General features: G+C 40.1%; 1 protein-coding gene across 6 annotated transcripts in view; it reads left to right on the forward strand.

The window, feature by feature from the left end:
* The first annotated feature begins 252 nt into the window (after nt 1–252).
* Nucleotides 253–16,762, forward strand: part of RMDN2 (regulator of microtubule dynamics 2) — a 144,855-nt gene continuing 128,345 nt past the window's right edge. For 3 of the 6 annotated variants that reach the window (XM_068185311.1, XM_068185310.1, XM_068185315.1), the window contains exons 1-5: nt 253–315; nt 1,351–1,820; nt 8,120–8,315; nt 9,264–9,366; nt 13,208–13,268. In XM_068185311.1, the coding sequence (XP_068041412.1) occupies nt 268–315; nt 1,351–1,820; nt 8,120–8,315; nt 9,264–9,366; nt 13,208–13,268 (878 nt within the window). In that variant the 5' untranslated portion in view covers nt 253–267. Of the gene's footprint in view, nt 316–447; nt 578–736; nt 857–1,350; nt 1,821–8,119; nt 8,316–9,263; nt 9,367–13,207; nt 13,269–16,762 lie in introns of those variants that run through there. The other 3 variants (XM_068185313.1, XM_068185312.1, XM_068185314.1) reach the window with 3 other exon arrangements.

Genomic DNA, 16,762 nt, shown 5'->3' on the forward strand with positions numbered 1-16,762 from the left:
CTTTGAGGAAAGATGGGGCAATATCATTTACAAGTGCATGGAGTGACAGGACAAGGGGAAGTGGGTTCATATTGAAAGCGAATAGGTTTAGATTATGCACTAGTAAAAAATTCTTTACTGTGAGGATGGTGAGGCACAGGGACAGATTGCCCAGGGAAGCTGTGCATGCCCCGACCCTAGAAGTGTTTATGGCCAAGTTGGATGGGACTTTGAGCAACCTGTTCTAGTGGAAGGTCTCCCTGCTCACGACAGGGGGACTGGAACTAGATGGCCTTTAAGGTTCCCTTCCATCCCAAACCATTATATGATTCTATGGTAAGTTCCTCCAGACTTTGGGCAATCTATAATGGACTTTGGTGAAATCAGCTTTGGGCCCTCAGATGCCTTAAATTGCAATGAAGCTTTTGTGCCGGGACTGCCCGTCTTCCTGACAACTGGGCGGGGTTTCTCCGTGATTTTGCAGCTTCAGTTCTCCACCAATGCAGTGGAAACACAAATTCTCTCTGGCCTAGAAGTAGCAAAAGGTTAAATCGGTGAAATCGAGCGGCCACCAGACTGAGAACAGACACACGAACAGGTACACTTGCTCCAGAACGGCGTATTTCGAGCCATGTCCGCGGCAGGTGCAGCCGGCGTCCCGCAGCAGCAGCACGGCCCGCCGGGATTCCCAGCGCTGCGGGAATCCCTCCTCTGGCGGGCAGCGCGCGTCACCCGGGCGGCCCGGCCGGCGGTGCGGCCCAGGCCCGGCCCCCTCGATCCGGGTATCGCCGCCCCCCGTGCCGCGGCGGGAGAGCTGCGGGCTCCTGGGCCGGACGCGCTGCTGCTCCCGGCTTGGCCCGGCCCGGCCCGGCCGTACGTACGTACCGGGGCCGGCGCTGGCTCGGGGCCGGCGCTGCCGGGGCGGCTGGGGCCGCGGCTGGGGCCGGGGCTGGGGCGGCTGCGGGGCGGGCAGGAAGTGAGCGCGGGGCTCCGGCAGCCCCTCGGCGTGGTGGGGCTGGGGGACCGGCGTGACGCCCCTCCGGGCGGCGCTCCGGCCTGACAGCTGGGTTTCCGGCTCTCTGCAGTGGCGGAAAATCAGATTATATGAGTTTTTCGCATTAAAACAAACAAATCCCAGAATGCCGGGACGGTTAGGAGTGAAGGCTGCGGTCCTGCCCACGTGCCAGCGTCCTCACACCCCCAAACCCACTTGGTCTTGTTTTTGCCGCCTCGTATTGCAGAGCCCGCAAACAGTGTAACTTTGTGTCTGCAGTTCTCCCTGCCTTATGCTTTCGTGGTTTCAGAGCAGAGCAAGTCGCTTGCGTAGAGCAGGGGGAAGCATCTTAAACTGTTGTTGTCTCACAATTCTAGGAGCGTGCAGAAATGTCTCCCTTCGAAAATAAAGGTCTAATACTGGGCATAATGGCAGGGACTGCTGGATTAAGCGGCCTGGTGCTGGTTTGGTACCGCAAGATCCGAAAGCCTGCTGCAGCTGTGCGTATTCGTGCGTTCCAGGAGATAGGTAACAGAATTAATTCTGTGGGCTTGCCAAATGAGGCTCCTAATGAGCAAGGAGCAGTAATGGTTTTACATGGAAGGCAACTGCAGATACTGGAAAAATTGAATGGCCTGCTACTAAGCGTGGACGAACTGAAGAGAGAGGTGGAATTTCTGAAAGAAGCTATTCCAAAACTTGAAGAGCTTGTTCGAAATGAGCTTCAAGGAAAGGGTGATGTTCAGAGAGTTAGCCCATCGCACAGAGCAACAAGGCGGAGAAAAGCAGAGACAGCTCCTAGTGCAAGAGAAACTACCAGCTCTGAAGAGGCAGAAAGTGAAGGAGGGTGAGTTAATAATAACTTGTATATTCTACTGTACACATGCAGTGCAAGCTGCATCATCACCTATATGAAACTGTAAACGGGAGCCCTTTAAAAGTTTGATATAGATTTTATACTTCTGGAAAAATAAATACAAATGTTCAGATTAACAGTTTTTAGATCAGAGAAGACTCTTGGTGACCATGTCTGAGTCTGCATTATGGCTGAAGTTGGCTTAATGCCAGGCATAATACAGATTTTTTTTTTTTAAGAGAGTGTTTGGTAACACTGATGCAGTATTGCTACATAGCTATGCAATGAGAGGCAAAGTTCAGAATAATGGTGTAATTTTAAGAGTTCTTCTAGTGCAAAATGTGTCTGACAGAGTTTGTTCAAACTGTACAAATGCTTATGTGCTTTTCCTGATAATTGTTTTTTATCAGCCTCACAGATGAGTTATTACAGTGTTCTGCCTAGAGGCATTACATACTATGGAAGCTACGTCTGAGCAGAACCTCTGTACAAGTGGCAATGCTTATGTATATGTGCTGTTGCATACACTTTCTGGTGGCTCAAAAAGTGACCATGAGGAATTTAGGGTACTGACTCACTCAGGTAGAAAGTTCCTCGTTTTGATCACATCTTATAGTTAATGGGGTCTTTTATTCTCGTGAGTTGAGGAAGACGCTGGGGGATGATGTGTACCAGGAGTCCAGGAGAGGCACCATATTTTTGTCTTGACATTAATCTCCTGTAATTACAACTTTGTTTTGGTATAATCAGATTAGATACTTACATGCAATTTACTAATGCTATGTTTATAGCAACTGAGTTTTTTGAGCTACTTCTCAGTGTGTCTTACACGTCTGTGTAGGCAGCATTATGTCTGTAAATTGCCCATCTTGTGTCACCTTTTCTCTTTAAAAATATTTTAACTAACTGTAATATTCTGAAGACAGCTAACATGCTGCATATTAATGTAATTCTATATTTAAGTTTTTCCACATTCATTTTCAGTTCCTGTGAGCAGAATTTCTTTTTGTGTTACATCCCAGCCCACATGGTTCACAAGTCTTATATTTTGATACCATATTTTAAGACCTGTCAGTTCTATTATGAACCAGTTCTTTATTTTAAGTATTCAGGATTGGCATAAGTATTCAACAACATTCATCCTTCATCTGGTGTGGAACCATTCTGGTTCTCTTGGTTTCTTAGAGTATTTCATCCATTGGTTGGTTTGCAGAGGCCTTCATGTTATGAATAAAATATTCAGAGATGCAGATAAGGCAAAGGGACCAGTTTACGAATTACCAAGTTCACAGATGCAATGCAGGGGTTATTCCACATGTAGCATTTGAGAAAATCCTGTTTTCTGATCAGGAGTGATGTACTGCTCTTTGAAAACAAGCCAAGGAAACTTGTGTGTTCAGGTTCTTCTGTGTGACGAAGAAGCTGATGCGGTGATCCAATACAAGTGATTATAGTGCGCAAGAACACTGAATGTGTCCTTAAGAGAGGCCTTCTCTGACAACTATTTGTGTACAGTCAGGAGCAAGGAAGATAATTCAAGGTTATACTTAGCATTTGTCATTTGGCTATGTTCTTTCCCAATGTTGTTTTTCAATCCCTTATGAAAAGAGGTGGGCTTTTTTCCTATTAACACCTTGTACTTGGTGTGTTTGTTTTTCATATCTCCTCTAAATTTGAGATAATTGATTTTCATTTAAGTAAATAGTGGGGTTTTTCTTCCTCTTGCAAACAGGTTGTTAATCCTAATGTGTACAGTTGCAATATATATGTGTAGCTTTTTCCAAGGTCTTCTGTAACTTTAATCACTGATGCATGGCCAGGAGGGTCAGTAGCAACACTTGGGATTTTTCCAATTACTCTACATCACTACTTCATATGCTGTAGGCATTACACCATGTGCATTGTTTTATACTCTTCTGTGGCTAATTCCACACACAATGGTGCATTCAGGTACTTGTTTGTGCACTACAGAAAAAAAAAATTTGCTCTTTGTTACTGATAAAACATTTTTTCACCTTTCTGTACTTCCATCTAAAGTGCATTGTGTTTCACTGCCTCAGCAGTAATTTAATGATCTAGAAGATAGGATTTTGCTTGAGTTAAACACTTCTTTTTTTAATTGACAAATGGGTAGATGCTGGGAATTGACAGAAAAACTAATCTGAAGAGTTTTATGGATTTGTGTTGGATGACTACATTGGTTTCAGGTTTGTAAACTTCTTCCAGAAAAGCATTTAGTACTACCTAGCTTTTTCATTAAATATTGGAGGCTGACAGTCTCTGATAAGGCCCTCACTGTTTTGATCTGCTCTGAGCATGTTTTCAATGTCACTGTTGGTATTCAGCATCTTGGGAAGAGAAGCTTTCTGTTTTGCCTTTCAAAAATTATGTATTTCTGTAAGTGGAGAAATATCACGTGCGTTTTAATAAATTAGCTCTATTTTTACATAATGGCAGTCTGAATGGAAGGTATGCTGAATGGATGAGACATTAAATTGTAAAGAGTCTGTGGTTTCTAGTCTGTGCTTTTCTGTATTCTATTTTTTTTTTTAGTTTGTTTCAGTTCCAGTAATGTCCTAGTGAACACTTCAATGTTTAACATTTGAAAATGTGTAACAAACACTCATTTATTTACAAATACAATAAAATGCATCTAGATGATCACCTGGAATGGAGCATGTCAGAAAATTCTCCTCTTTGTGATTTTCAAGCGGTTTCTTCCCTGATATGGCAGTGATGAACCCTGGACATCAGTGTCATTTTGGCACCTGTCTTCAGCTGGCCCAGCATCCAAGCTCTTCAAATTGCATTTGGCATCAGGCACCAGAAAGATTCACTGCAGTAAATTCTTTTCTGACAGATGTTCTATTTATAATTTTTCCTTGAAATAGTTTACTCAATAGGAAAAGACATTTCCCTTGCTTGCTTCTGAGTATCACTTCACTTAGCATTTTCTAATTTATTTTGCTGTTCATTTCTTTTAAAAGCAACCTTCAGTTGGCTTAAGAATACAGTTTGCCAAACCTTTCCTTGAAAACCACTTATCATTACTGATGGATATGCACTTTGCTGGATCATACAGTGTACATTTGATCCAGATCCGTCTGTGACATAAAATCACCTTTCTGTGGAATTAGCCAGAGCAGATGAGAGGGTGTTTGTGTCAGCTTGTATTTTTCTTCTAAGTTGGCAGGGAGACGGCAGATGACATTTGATCTGTCTAAAAGCTGAAGTGTTGTGAACAAAAGATACCTGGTTAGGCCCAGTGTCTGCCAATTTACAGACACCCCAACACGGTTTTTGAACCACCCAACTGTGTTTATACCACAGGGGTGTTTTATACCATGTAGCTTGTTTTAATCTGGTACTAGGTGCTGGGATTTACTGAACTGCTTAGCCACAGTGGGGTGAGTCTCCAGCACAGTTTCTGTTTGTTCTTTGAACTTTGAACAGTCCATTCTGATACAACTGAGTCCTGTTGGTTGATTGTTGCTCCTTACATTCTTATCATTATTTTTCTCTTGTATTTAAAATCTATTGGTAATAAAGGTGAAAACAAGTTGGCACTGACTCTGGGCATTTTTTAAACATTCTTCCATTTTTTCAAATATTGATCAATGTGTTTATCACTTGTTAATCACTCTTCTGTTTATCATCTGATAAAACCTCTTGCAGGAAAATACCAGGTAAAATTGCAGATTTCTGTTGTATGAAATATTTGTAAAACAAACAATAATGACTATTCCTTGTTTTCTGTTAATTTCTTTTTTGGAGTAGTGTTATCAGTCCTTAAAGTCCTGGAGTTTTTAATCTGTGTTAAGAAGAAGCTCCACTTCTGTTTGTGTTGGTACTGAATTTTGGGCTTTAGAATGTGTAGATGTATAAGACTGTTAGCTGCTTTGTTGAAGACAGATATTGCCCAACAAGAAAATTGAAGTTTATGATGTTCTAATCCATGTTTAAGAGGGTCTGTTCCACATTTAAATACTTTGAGTGTTCGTAAAGCAGGTAAATAGAGGAGGTAGGAGAGAATTTGCACGTACAGTGGTGATGAGAGGGAATGGGTAAGACACGACCCTGCTGTCTCTGCTGTTTTGTAGTTAGCTCCTTATGGCTTCGCATGGTCTGTTAGATAGTGACCTACTTCACACTTTTTCTATGAGTCTCCCAATAAATATGTGACTTACCTGATGTCACGTGAATTGATGTTTGGCCTCTATTTGATATTTGTCATGACATTTGATATAGTGCTGCTGGAAATCTCTGCTGCGCTTGTTTGGACTGACAGCCCAATGGGCTTGGGTGTCAACCCAACCTTGTATTTGTCATCTGGCCATTGTATTTTCGCTGGGAGAATAGCATTTTCTAATAATAATTTAATAATTTTTATCAGTTGTCTAACATGCGAACAGTAGTGATCATAGAAGTTTTAGCAGATGTTTATGCAGCAAAGGTAAAGAATACAGCACCAACACTGACTCCTCACTTTAATATCTACCTGATTAGGTAGCATTTGATGCAGTGCCCAAATTCCTGTAACTAGGGATATTATCTTTACTGCTTAGTTGTTGCTCTTCTATATTATCTAGTGCCCTTATTTTAGGTTGAAAATTGCCCAGACCCTCATTGCATTTATCTTTTAACTAGGGGGAATGGAGCATCTAAGCCATATGAGGAAAGATACTTTCTAAGCATACTTCACAGAGTTTTGTGTTGGAGCTAAAAGATTGTCCCGCTCCCCAGGAACTCCCTTATACATTTGATTTAGTTGGGGCTCTTACAAATGCAACCATGATATGTTTCTGTGCTCACTTCAAATTAACTGAAAGAACAATATGCTGGGTTTTTAAACATGCTTCAGAAAATAAAAATAAGTGTTCAGTGACTGAATATAGTCTCTGCAAGATACAGCATAGGATGTGTCATCAACTTCAGCATCATCAAGATTATGTAAAATAAATCTGTAGAAATATACGAGGTTTCCCATCTCTGTTCTCCTCAATGACATTTTTCAGTTTGAACATGTACACATGGTCTGTGTATATATTTTTTTATCCAAATGTATTTTTGACTCTTCTTTCCAGTGTCCCTGGGTTAATTTTGCAGCAAAACTGTCGTGCCACATCTAGTACTTCAGTAGCTTCATAAGCATTTGTACTTGATCTTGACTGGCTGGAAGTGTATCTGCTCTAATACACTCATCTGTTCTGAAACCAACATATTGAAAACAGAATATTTGAAAGCCATGATTAATAACCTTCATTTTGACTGCTAGCATTCTGTCTTGGCAATATTTCTGAAAGAAGAAATAGATTTTTTTTTTTTAATATTCTGACTGTTATGGTCTACTTCGATTATTCAGTTACTTAATGTGTGTACTACTTTCCATGCTTTTTGTACTCATAGTAACCATTTAGAAAATCTCTGAACCTGGCAGCTAATAGGTTTACATTATTACTCCTCCCCAGAACAGTATTTTCAAAAGTGGAAATGCAGAAGATGAGGCTTCTCTGTCCATTTTTTGTACACAAGCAAAAGGTTGCTTTTAAAAAACAATGCCATCAGCTATTCCTCTTTGAAATCAGAGTACCCTAATGTATTCTCAGCACTTTGGACAGTAAGGCAACCTGCTTATCTCTGCGTGATATTTATGCTTTTGCAGATATTTCTTTGCCCTTGACCGTGTTGTGCTGAGTACTTGTGCACTAAGCATCATGAATCAATATAAGCTCTTTTCCAGTTTTAGATACTCTGAACTTCAGAATGCTCAGAAGAAATAAGGAATTTATAACAATGGTGTTATTTTTATAGGCTTGTATTTAGACCTTAGAAGTGTTTAACAAAATATTGTATAAATGATTGTTATAGCACTTATATTTTGGTTAGTAAGCTCATTCCTTGTTGAAAAAATAGGAAAATTGAGGTAAAGAGTTGAAGGGGCCTATTCAGGGTTACAGAGCATGTCATAAAACACATTAATGATTTCAAGTGTTCTGCATTTGAAACACAAGGCTACACGTGTTTCTAATATATATCTGCATTTTTTTAATGGAATATTAGGCAGCAGTATAATTACTTACCTGTTATGTTTGGAATATGACTGTGCTGTCCCTTTGAAGGTAAAGGTTTTGTAATAATACCAATAATCATTATATCATTGATATCATTAATAAAAATCCTTTAAAGCTGGACAACCGGGATAAATTGTACTCTGAAATTTTTGCTTTTTAATTTAACAATGCCCTTTTTTTTCTTAAGAAAAAAATGGTTACTATTTTCTGTGATTTTAGTTACCTTACCGCTCATACTGATTCTGAAGGAGACTCTGAGGAAGAAAAGAGATGTATGAAATCACCTGATGCCGTGATAAAATCAGAAGAAGATGAAGACTTACTTAATTTTTTACAGCAGGTGGACAATTTGCACAAGGGTTCAGAAGATGATAAAAAGGAGGGCTTCAGACTGCTGCTGGAGAAAGATGACAAGGTATTATGGATAAACTTAATATTATGTTGCTGTTAACTTACACTTTACACTGCTAAATACAAGCTTTAAAATGCACATAGAAATGGACTATGAAATTTCAAGCATATTTTTAAAATACAGTAAAAAAGCAGTATTTCAAAGTGGTGCCAATATTCATGTTGTGTGGACATGGGAGTTCTACTATTTTATATCCCATTCTAATTCAATAACTTTGAGGCTTTGTTTGACATAGGAATTCTTCCATAAAACAAAGAAAAATCATGGGCTTTTTTCAATGTAAATTATACTTACTTCTGCTGGTTTTGGAATACTCTGTGTGAGAAAATCCTGTAGAATTAAGTAGTAACCAGGCCTGTTCTCAAACTGTGAGCATCTAGTCTGCTCATACCTTTCTAATACCATTCATGTGAATTTTTCCTTTGACTTTACTGGGCCCATATGTAACTCCAGATAAAATTTAAAGGTGGTTTGATGTGCATTGCTCAATTCAGTGTACCATTTTATTCTGGTTTGGGAAGCATTAGTTCTGACAGTATTTTCATCTGAATATTGGAATACCAAGGAAGGTAAATGAGATATTGTGAGTGAGTGTGGTGCTTATGGCTTCCCTAAAGAAAATACACATCACTTTGTTCGGGGATTGGTTGTGCTTTGCTGGATTACCTTGTAAATGTTTATATTAAAAGAAGTTTAAACTGATTTATAAAATAAAACCTTTAGACCGTCTAGAGTATTTCCAAAAGCTGTATTCTCTTTTGTCCATGGGAGATTGGTCAATTGATTCTCACATGAACTAAAAGTAGCATGTAGAGGGAAGGAAAATTCACAAAAAAATATGCCATCTTCTTTACTTGCTTTAAGCATGTTTTTAATTTTAAGCATTGTGAAAGGAAACTGTTTAAATCACATTCTGATCAGTTTAATTATGTAGCTGTCCTCTGCTTTCAGTATGAAAACTCTGTGGACTATCTTTGGAGGCTTGCACGTGCTTATGGGGATTTGTTTGAGATGACTACTGATGCTGAGGAGAAGAGGAAATATGTAACTGATGGTAAGAAGAAAAATGTTTATCAAGAATGCCATATGAATGTAGTGAAACATGCTTTGTACTTTGTTAAAGTTTTCCAATATAAGAAATTTGCAATCCAGTAGATGGGAGCATTTGTACTGTAATGATAATGTTTTGTGCAGTAAAACACCACAGTTTACAGTTTCAGTTTATTCTTTCCTCAATGAGAGATCCAAAATCAGTGGCAGAGAAGTATAATGGGTTATAATTGGAGACTGTTGTCTCTGCAGATTGCCTTAAAATCCTGTATTTTGTTGAGAAACGGATACAGAATGTGAAAACTCCCAGATGTTGTCAGCACAGTTTCTTAATTACATCTTTGGGAGAGCAAGAGGAATAAATAAATGCTGAGGCTGGGTCAGGGTTTATTTTTCTGCTTTCCTGTGGTCAGGGAGCACTCCTGCATATCAGCAGTCTGTTTTGTGGTGGTGATGGCGATGAAACTTTGTAAATCTGGAGGAACTGTTGACCAGAAACAGAAGTGGTGTGTGAAAATTGATGTTGCTTCCAGACATCTCTCCCTGTGTGTCCTGTTCGACAATTTAGTCTCTACAAGATTTTAATTTTCTTCATCATAGCACTTTTTTTTTGGTTGCTTTTAAAAGCATTGCCCTTTCTTTTACTGTCTGGATGGATATTGGCTAGAAGAACAGTTTGTTTCCCTTTTTATTTTGGACCTTCTTTTTATTACATTAAAACCTACATCTTCTCTATACTGTGTCACTCTCCTCCAGTCAAGGCGCTGTTTTTAAAATAATCCTTTTTGCCTTTATCTTGGAGTACTTCTCTCTTCCTTTTGTCTCGCCATTGCCCCTTCCTTTTTTGCCGCACCAAATCAGGTTTTGTAAGTGTAACCCAAGTTTGGGTTATTTTGTCTTTTGTGACACCTCTCACTGACTTTTTGTTATGTTGGCAGTGACAATGTCACTGACAAAGCAGTTTCAGCTGTCCTTTGTCATCCTTGAGGGATGACATCCATGAAGGCAGTATGATGCCTTCATATCTAAATGTCATCTAAATACTCCCGATAACTTGTGCTGTCTTAGCAACTTAATTGATACTATCTTTGCTTTAGTAGCACTTGGCTTTGTACATAAATCCTACAGTGCAGTGAGGATTATGACACAAAGTAAATGAAAATAGTAAATTCTGTTGCTGGATCCTTTGCTTTTACCAGTGACTGGACTTGAAGCTGGCCAGGACTGTGGGGGACAATAAAGAGTTTTTTAAAATGTATTGATGGCATTAGGCAGTGTAAAAATAACATCAGCCCATTACAGGATGAGGGTGGTCCCCTCACAAATGGGGACATGGACAAGGCAGAGATGTTTAACGTATTTCTTCCCTCTGTCTTCAACACGGAAGATGGAGCAAGGGGTTATCAGTGCCATGAGCTGGAGTACCATGGCTGCAAGAATGATCAATTCCCTGTCAACTTGGAAATTGTGTAGGATCTGCTGCTTCAGTTGGATTCCTAAAAATCTATGTGGCCTGATGGGATTCATCCAACAATCCTCAGAGAACTAGCTGGTGTCATCTCAAAACCTCTCCTGATGGTTTTTGAGCAGTCCTGGGAATCTGGAGAGGTCCAGCTGACTGAAAGCTGGCTGACATTGTCCTGATTTTCAAAAAGTGCAAGAAGGAGGACCCTGGCAACTATAGGTCTATCAGTCTCACTTCAGTGCCTGGTGAAGTTATGGAGCAGATTATTCTGGGTGATATAGAAAAACATCTGGAAGACAATGCAGTCATTGGTCACAGCCAGCACAGCTTCATGAGAGGAAGGTCCTGCTAATCAAACCTGATTTCCATTTATGACAAAGCACCCCACCTAGCTGATCAAGGGAAACCAGTTGAAATAATATTTTTGAATATCAGTAAAGCTTTGGATACTGTCTCTCACCGGATCTTTCTGGACAAAATGTCCAGCACACAGCTGGATAAAAACATCATGGGATGGGTGAGCAACGGGCTCACAGGTCAGGCACAAAGGGTTACAGTGAATGGGGTGACATCAGACTGGGGACCTGTCACTAGCGGGGGGACCTGTCACTGGGCTCCATTCTCAGCCCTGTGCTCTTTGATATCTTCATAAATGACTTGGGCACAGGACTGGAAGGGAAACAGAGCAAGTTCACAGAGGATACAAAACTGGGAGGAGCTGTTGAGTCCCTTGAGAGCAGAGACAACCTGCAAGAGAGATCTTGACAAATCAGAGAGCTGAGCAATCACCAACTGTATGAAGTTCAACAAGGGAAAGTGTCGGATCCTGTACCTGAGATGGGACAACCCTGGATGTATGGAGAGGCTGGGGAATGAGATGCTGGGAAGCAGCACCATGGATCGTGCTTGCTGGCAAGTTGAATATGAGTCAGTAGTGCTCTGGCAGCCAGGAGGGCTAACTGTGTCCTGAGGGCCATCAGGCACAGCATCGCCAGCCAGGCTAGGCAGGCGATGCCCTGCTCTGCTCTGCTCTGGGGAGGCCTCACCTTGAGTGCTGGGAGCAGTTTTGGGTGACACAATGTAAAAAAGACATTGAACTATTGGGGAACATCCAAAGGAGGGTCATGAGGGTGATGAAGGGCCTTGTTGGGATGCCACATGAGGAGCAGCTGAGGTCACTTGGTCTGGTCAGCCTGGAGAAGAGGAGCCTGAGGGGAAACCTCATTGCAGCTAAAACTTCCTTGTGAGGGGAAGAGGAGGGGCAGTCACTGATCTCTGCTCTGTGGTGCCCAGTGACAGCACCCTAGGGAATGGCCTGAAGTTGTGTCAGGGGAGGTTTAGGATGGATATTAGGAAAAGGTTCTTCACCGGAGTATAGTTGAGCACTGGAACAGGCTCCCCAGGGAAGTGGTCACAGCACCAGCCTGACAGAGTTCAAGAAGCATTTGGACAATGCTGTCAGGCACATGGTGTGACTCTTTGGGGTGGTCCTGTGCAGAGCCAGGAATTGGATTCAATGATCCTTGTAGGTCCTTTCCAACTCAGCATATTCTGTGATCCTGTCACTGCATGTAACCTCAGATGATGAATGATAGCAAAAGACAGGGAGAGATGAAGAATGATGGAATGAAAGTGAGTCTTAGGTCATGAGTAACCAGCCTAGTTTGGCTCATTCTCATGAAGTGGGGGTGCGGCAGCCTTTTTCATCTCAGTTTTGGAAGTGCTGCAGAGGGCTTGAGACTGCAGGAGAGCTGGCAGTCGTTTTGTGGTTATTTTTCATTCCACTGGGTAGGAGGACTGTGTGTGCAATTCTTTGTTTTTATGAAGTTAACTTACAATACAGAAATGTCAGTGCAGCTTAATTGGTTGCAGCTGAGACTCTGCAAACAGCAAGCATCTCGTCTGAACTTCTTACTGGGAGCATGGGTTTGATCAAATCACCTACTCTCATCTTTATTCAGTTAAAAGTGGAACTTAGGGAAGGCTTTGCGCTAGAAAGGAACTTCAACTAGTTTATTCCTGTACTCGAGGCATTGAAATGGCTTTGCTGGTTCTTCTGACAGGTTCTTGTCTGACCTGCTTTTAGGTCTCTTCAGTCTTACAGACATGATGGCCTCCTTTGGCAGTCCAGTGCAATCCTTCCCTTATTTAACTGCATCTGAATTGGATTTTGCATATATAGTTTATATATACTTATATGTAAGTGTATGACTATGTAAATGAAGTAAAGCCAGGATGTTATATTGTTTGTCTAAATGTTTCTAAGAACAGGAAACAATTCCTTTGCTGCTGGAGTAAATCAGATTGCTTTGTTCTTGGGAGTCACCTAAAATGTGGAAGAGTATAATAAATCCTTTCATATATTGTTCTCCATTTACAGGAAAGATTAAAGCTGAAAAGGCTGTTCAGCTGGATGCTGGGAGTGCTGAGAGTCACCAGTGGTAAGTTTGAGAAAGTTTTTACAAACTTGTGTACATTTATTAAGTTCAAGAATAAACACTCCAATCTGACATCAGTTTCATAAATTAGTCATTGTTTTTTCATAGTTTTATGAAACTCAGTTATCATCAGTTGCTGCTAAAAATTACATTGAAATATTCTGTGAAGCATTTATTATAGCATGTGAAACAACTCAATAACCATACTTCAGTAAGTACTAAGAAATATACTTAAGAGTATTTGCTTAAGCCACTGTTTTGTTGCTCAGAGGAGCCATAGTTTTCCATTTGCCTTCCCTTTCAACAATGCACAAAATAATGCCATTTGACCTTGAATTTTGTCCTTTCCTTTTCTTGTAATAGTCTAAATTGTGATAGTTAAAAATAGACATAGAGGACTATGGAAATTTTAATTATCTTCTCAATTTTTCTTTTATTATACAGTTTTTCTCCAAGCGTGACTCTTAGTTTAGTTTTGTAGACCTTGCCAGAACTAACAAATTCTGCAAATGTAAATATTTTTTTATCAAATCAACATTATCAGGTAAAAGATAATTCTGCTGAGTTCTAGCTGATAGTTCCTCACTTCAGTATTCTATTAGTAAATTTTACTGAGCTCCTTATTTCTTTTCTAATATTATTAACTTTTCCTTTCCATTTTGGTTTCTACATTCTTCATTAATTTTGTCTTTGCACTTGTGGGATGGGATTTCACCAAACTTCTGCATATCTAAAACAAATACTTTTACCACAGGCTCCTTTCACATTCTGAAGGAAGCAGCCACTTTGGAGTGCAGTTCACTGGAGTCAATTTTGCTCATTTAGTCTTGCATGAGGGTGAGATGAGTTTCTCCTGGGGCTCAGTTGACAGCATCTCCATTGCCAACAAAGGGAACACATGTCAGCTATCTCAGATTTAGATATTTGATTAGACACAGACATTGTCATTTAATTAGGTAATTCTCTGTCTTGCTTTCTCTCTTTCTGGAAGCAATTTAAAGCCATTTCTGCCCTTTGCTTGACCACAGTCATGGCTACTTCCTCAGGGTAATGCTGGTATACCCCTCTCAGCTAGAACTGAGAGGGTATATCCCTCTTAACTATACACTGTGGTGTATAAACAACCACAAAATCACATTCAAGCATGAACCTTGCCCCTCCCTTCCCCCTCAGCCCACAAGACTGACAAAATATCCTAGTAGAAATACAGCTTCACTGGCAGAAACTATGCTGATAAACCCTTACATATTGTTCAGGGAGATGTAGGTGGTCTGCTGGACTTCACATGTGAGATCCTGTCCTGGCAGGAACGTCTAGCAGGGGAAGAATTATGAGATTATGAGTGTATGGAGATGTGTTCCAGAGGTTAGCTCAGAAAGCCAGATTTAAGAGGAAAATCTTATATTTTTTAAGCTACTGCTTCTTGTAACAGGCAGTGGATTTCTGCATGGTTTGCAGTTTTCATCCTTCATGTATCTGGTTTGCAAGTGAACATGAGGTTTTTATCAGTTATTGTTCAACTGATGCCTTTCTAGAGGTATAGATAGACATTATAGATTAAAATAGTTCACTATAATTTTTTTAATACATTATCTGCTTGTCTTTCTTTTCTGACATCTTTCTGACTTGCTCCGTGATTTTTAAAGTGTGATATAAGTGTAATGGTTGTGCCAATCTAACTGAGGCTCTAAATACTGGGCAGAATGGACTTCCATGCTCCAGAGGGATGTTGGTATATTTTTGCTTAGCATAACAATAGTTGTTCAATCTATGGTCCCAGTAGATATTTTTGTGCTGTGCTGATACTTAAACCAGTTGGGCTTGTTTTGTAACTTATTTTTTAAACTTGTTTTATTCTATTTTATTCTTTATAAAGTATTTTACACACATTTAATTGATTTCATGTTTATTTCTGACCATTTCTCAGGTTTGAGGCCATTTAGGTTTGTAAATGCATCCCCTCATGGAATAATATTTTATTTCAAAAGTGGTTTTTGTTGTATGGGCTTTTTAAAATCATTAATTTAATTAGTGAAATTACTGGAAGATAATGGACCCAGCACTAAACTTTGGGTGACACCTATAGTGATGCTCAGGTTCACATGAACCTGCTTCTGCAACCATCTCTACAGGTGATTTCATCTAAACAGTATTTCCATGGTTAGATTTTTAAGGAACATCAGGCAGGACAAAGCCATGTAAACAAGGTGTATCTCATTTGTAGCATTCCTCTTACCCAGACTTTTTTATCTTGCCAGAATTCTTTTTTTATCCTTTTTTTTCCACAAAAAATCTTGTGTTAACTGTTTTGTATGCTTATGCACTTTCAGAATAATTTATCCTGGATTGTCTTCAGGTTAGGCTGGTTTGCCTGGAACAGTTCTCCTTCTCTCTGATAGCAGCTCTGTTTGCCTTTTGGCTTACTGTTGGGGCTTTCTGCATTACTCACAAGACTTCTGTAGTCAGCTCTGTGCCAGATCTGTATTGTTCGAGTCTGGCCTAATGCAAATTTTTCCAGTTTATCTAAACATTATTTCACATGTTAATCACCGTGAACAGGAAATAAGACTTCGGGGACTCTTGCCTGTAAAAACTGTGCTCTCAAAGTTGTTCACAAACAGAATTTTACTTGAGGTTATAAATAGAAAAGACTGTGTATAAACAGTTAACAATGTGATACAATTAAGTTATGAATAAATAATATGTGAAAGTAATATGAAATTCATAGTTAATAAGAATATTTATAAGAGAGAAAACAACTGAAAAGAAAAACAATAGAACAAATATTCATACAAAAAGATGCTAGGATCACTAGTAGGTAATCAAGATTGGATCTGAAGTGCAGTACCCAGCTCCAGATGGACACCTGGATGTTCTGTCTCTGTCATATGTGCCTGCATGTGAGCAAGGGCTGATCCTGCACTTACAGAGGATGGAGAGTTGAAGGCAGCATATGCCATTTGATGTGCCAGGGTATTTGCATGACATGACAGATATCACACAGGACCTTTAGGGTCTCTACACTTTCAGGCCATCATCCAGAAGTGGTGAGAAACCCTAAGGCATCTCCAGCGCCGATAGGCACCTGTGTCCAGGCAGGGATCCTGTGAATTGAACAGGGTCTCTGCTGGCTGTAGTAGGAGATTAGATACACAAATGAGAAGCTCAGCATGAGTGCAACGTCAGTGTGAAAGCAATGCTATCTCAGACCAAAATCCTTCCTTTTCGTCTCACTGCCAGCATAACATTTTCTAAAGCTGTACAAGGTAAATAATCCTAGTCTATGTAAGATGAGCCCATCTGTTTGTTGCATGTAAGGCTATGTCATTCTGTATCAGCTATTGGTGACCAAGCTGGTTTTCTGACCTAGACTGAAGAAAGTTTTTGTTGATTTCTTACTAATTTCTGAGGGGGTTTGATACTTACAATCAGCACCACTGAGGTTTTCACTCATGTTTGGTATAGCTGCTATGTTGTCCAGTTATACATTATTTCTA

Source organism: Anomalospiza imberbis, chromosome 3 (assembly GCF_031753505.1).
Source record: "Anomalospiza imberbis isolate Cuckoo-Finch-1a 21T00152 chromosome 3, ASM3175350v1, whole genome shotgun sequence".
In the NCBI taxonomy this organism is placed as follows: domain Eukaryota; kingdom Metazoa; phylum Chordata; class Aves; order Passeriformes; family Viduidae; genus Anomalospiza; species Anomalospiza imberbis.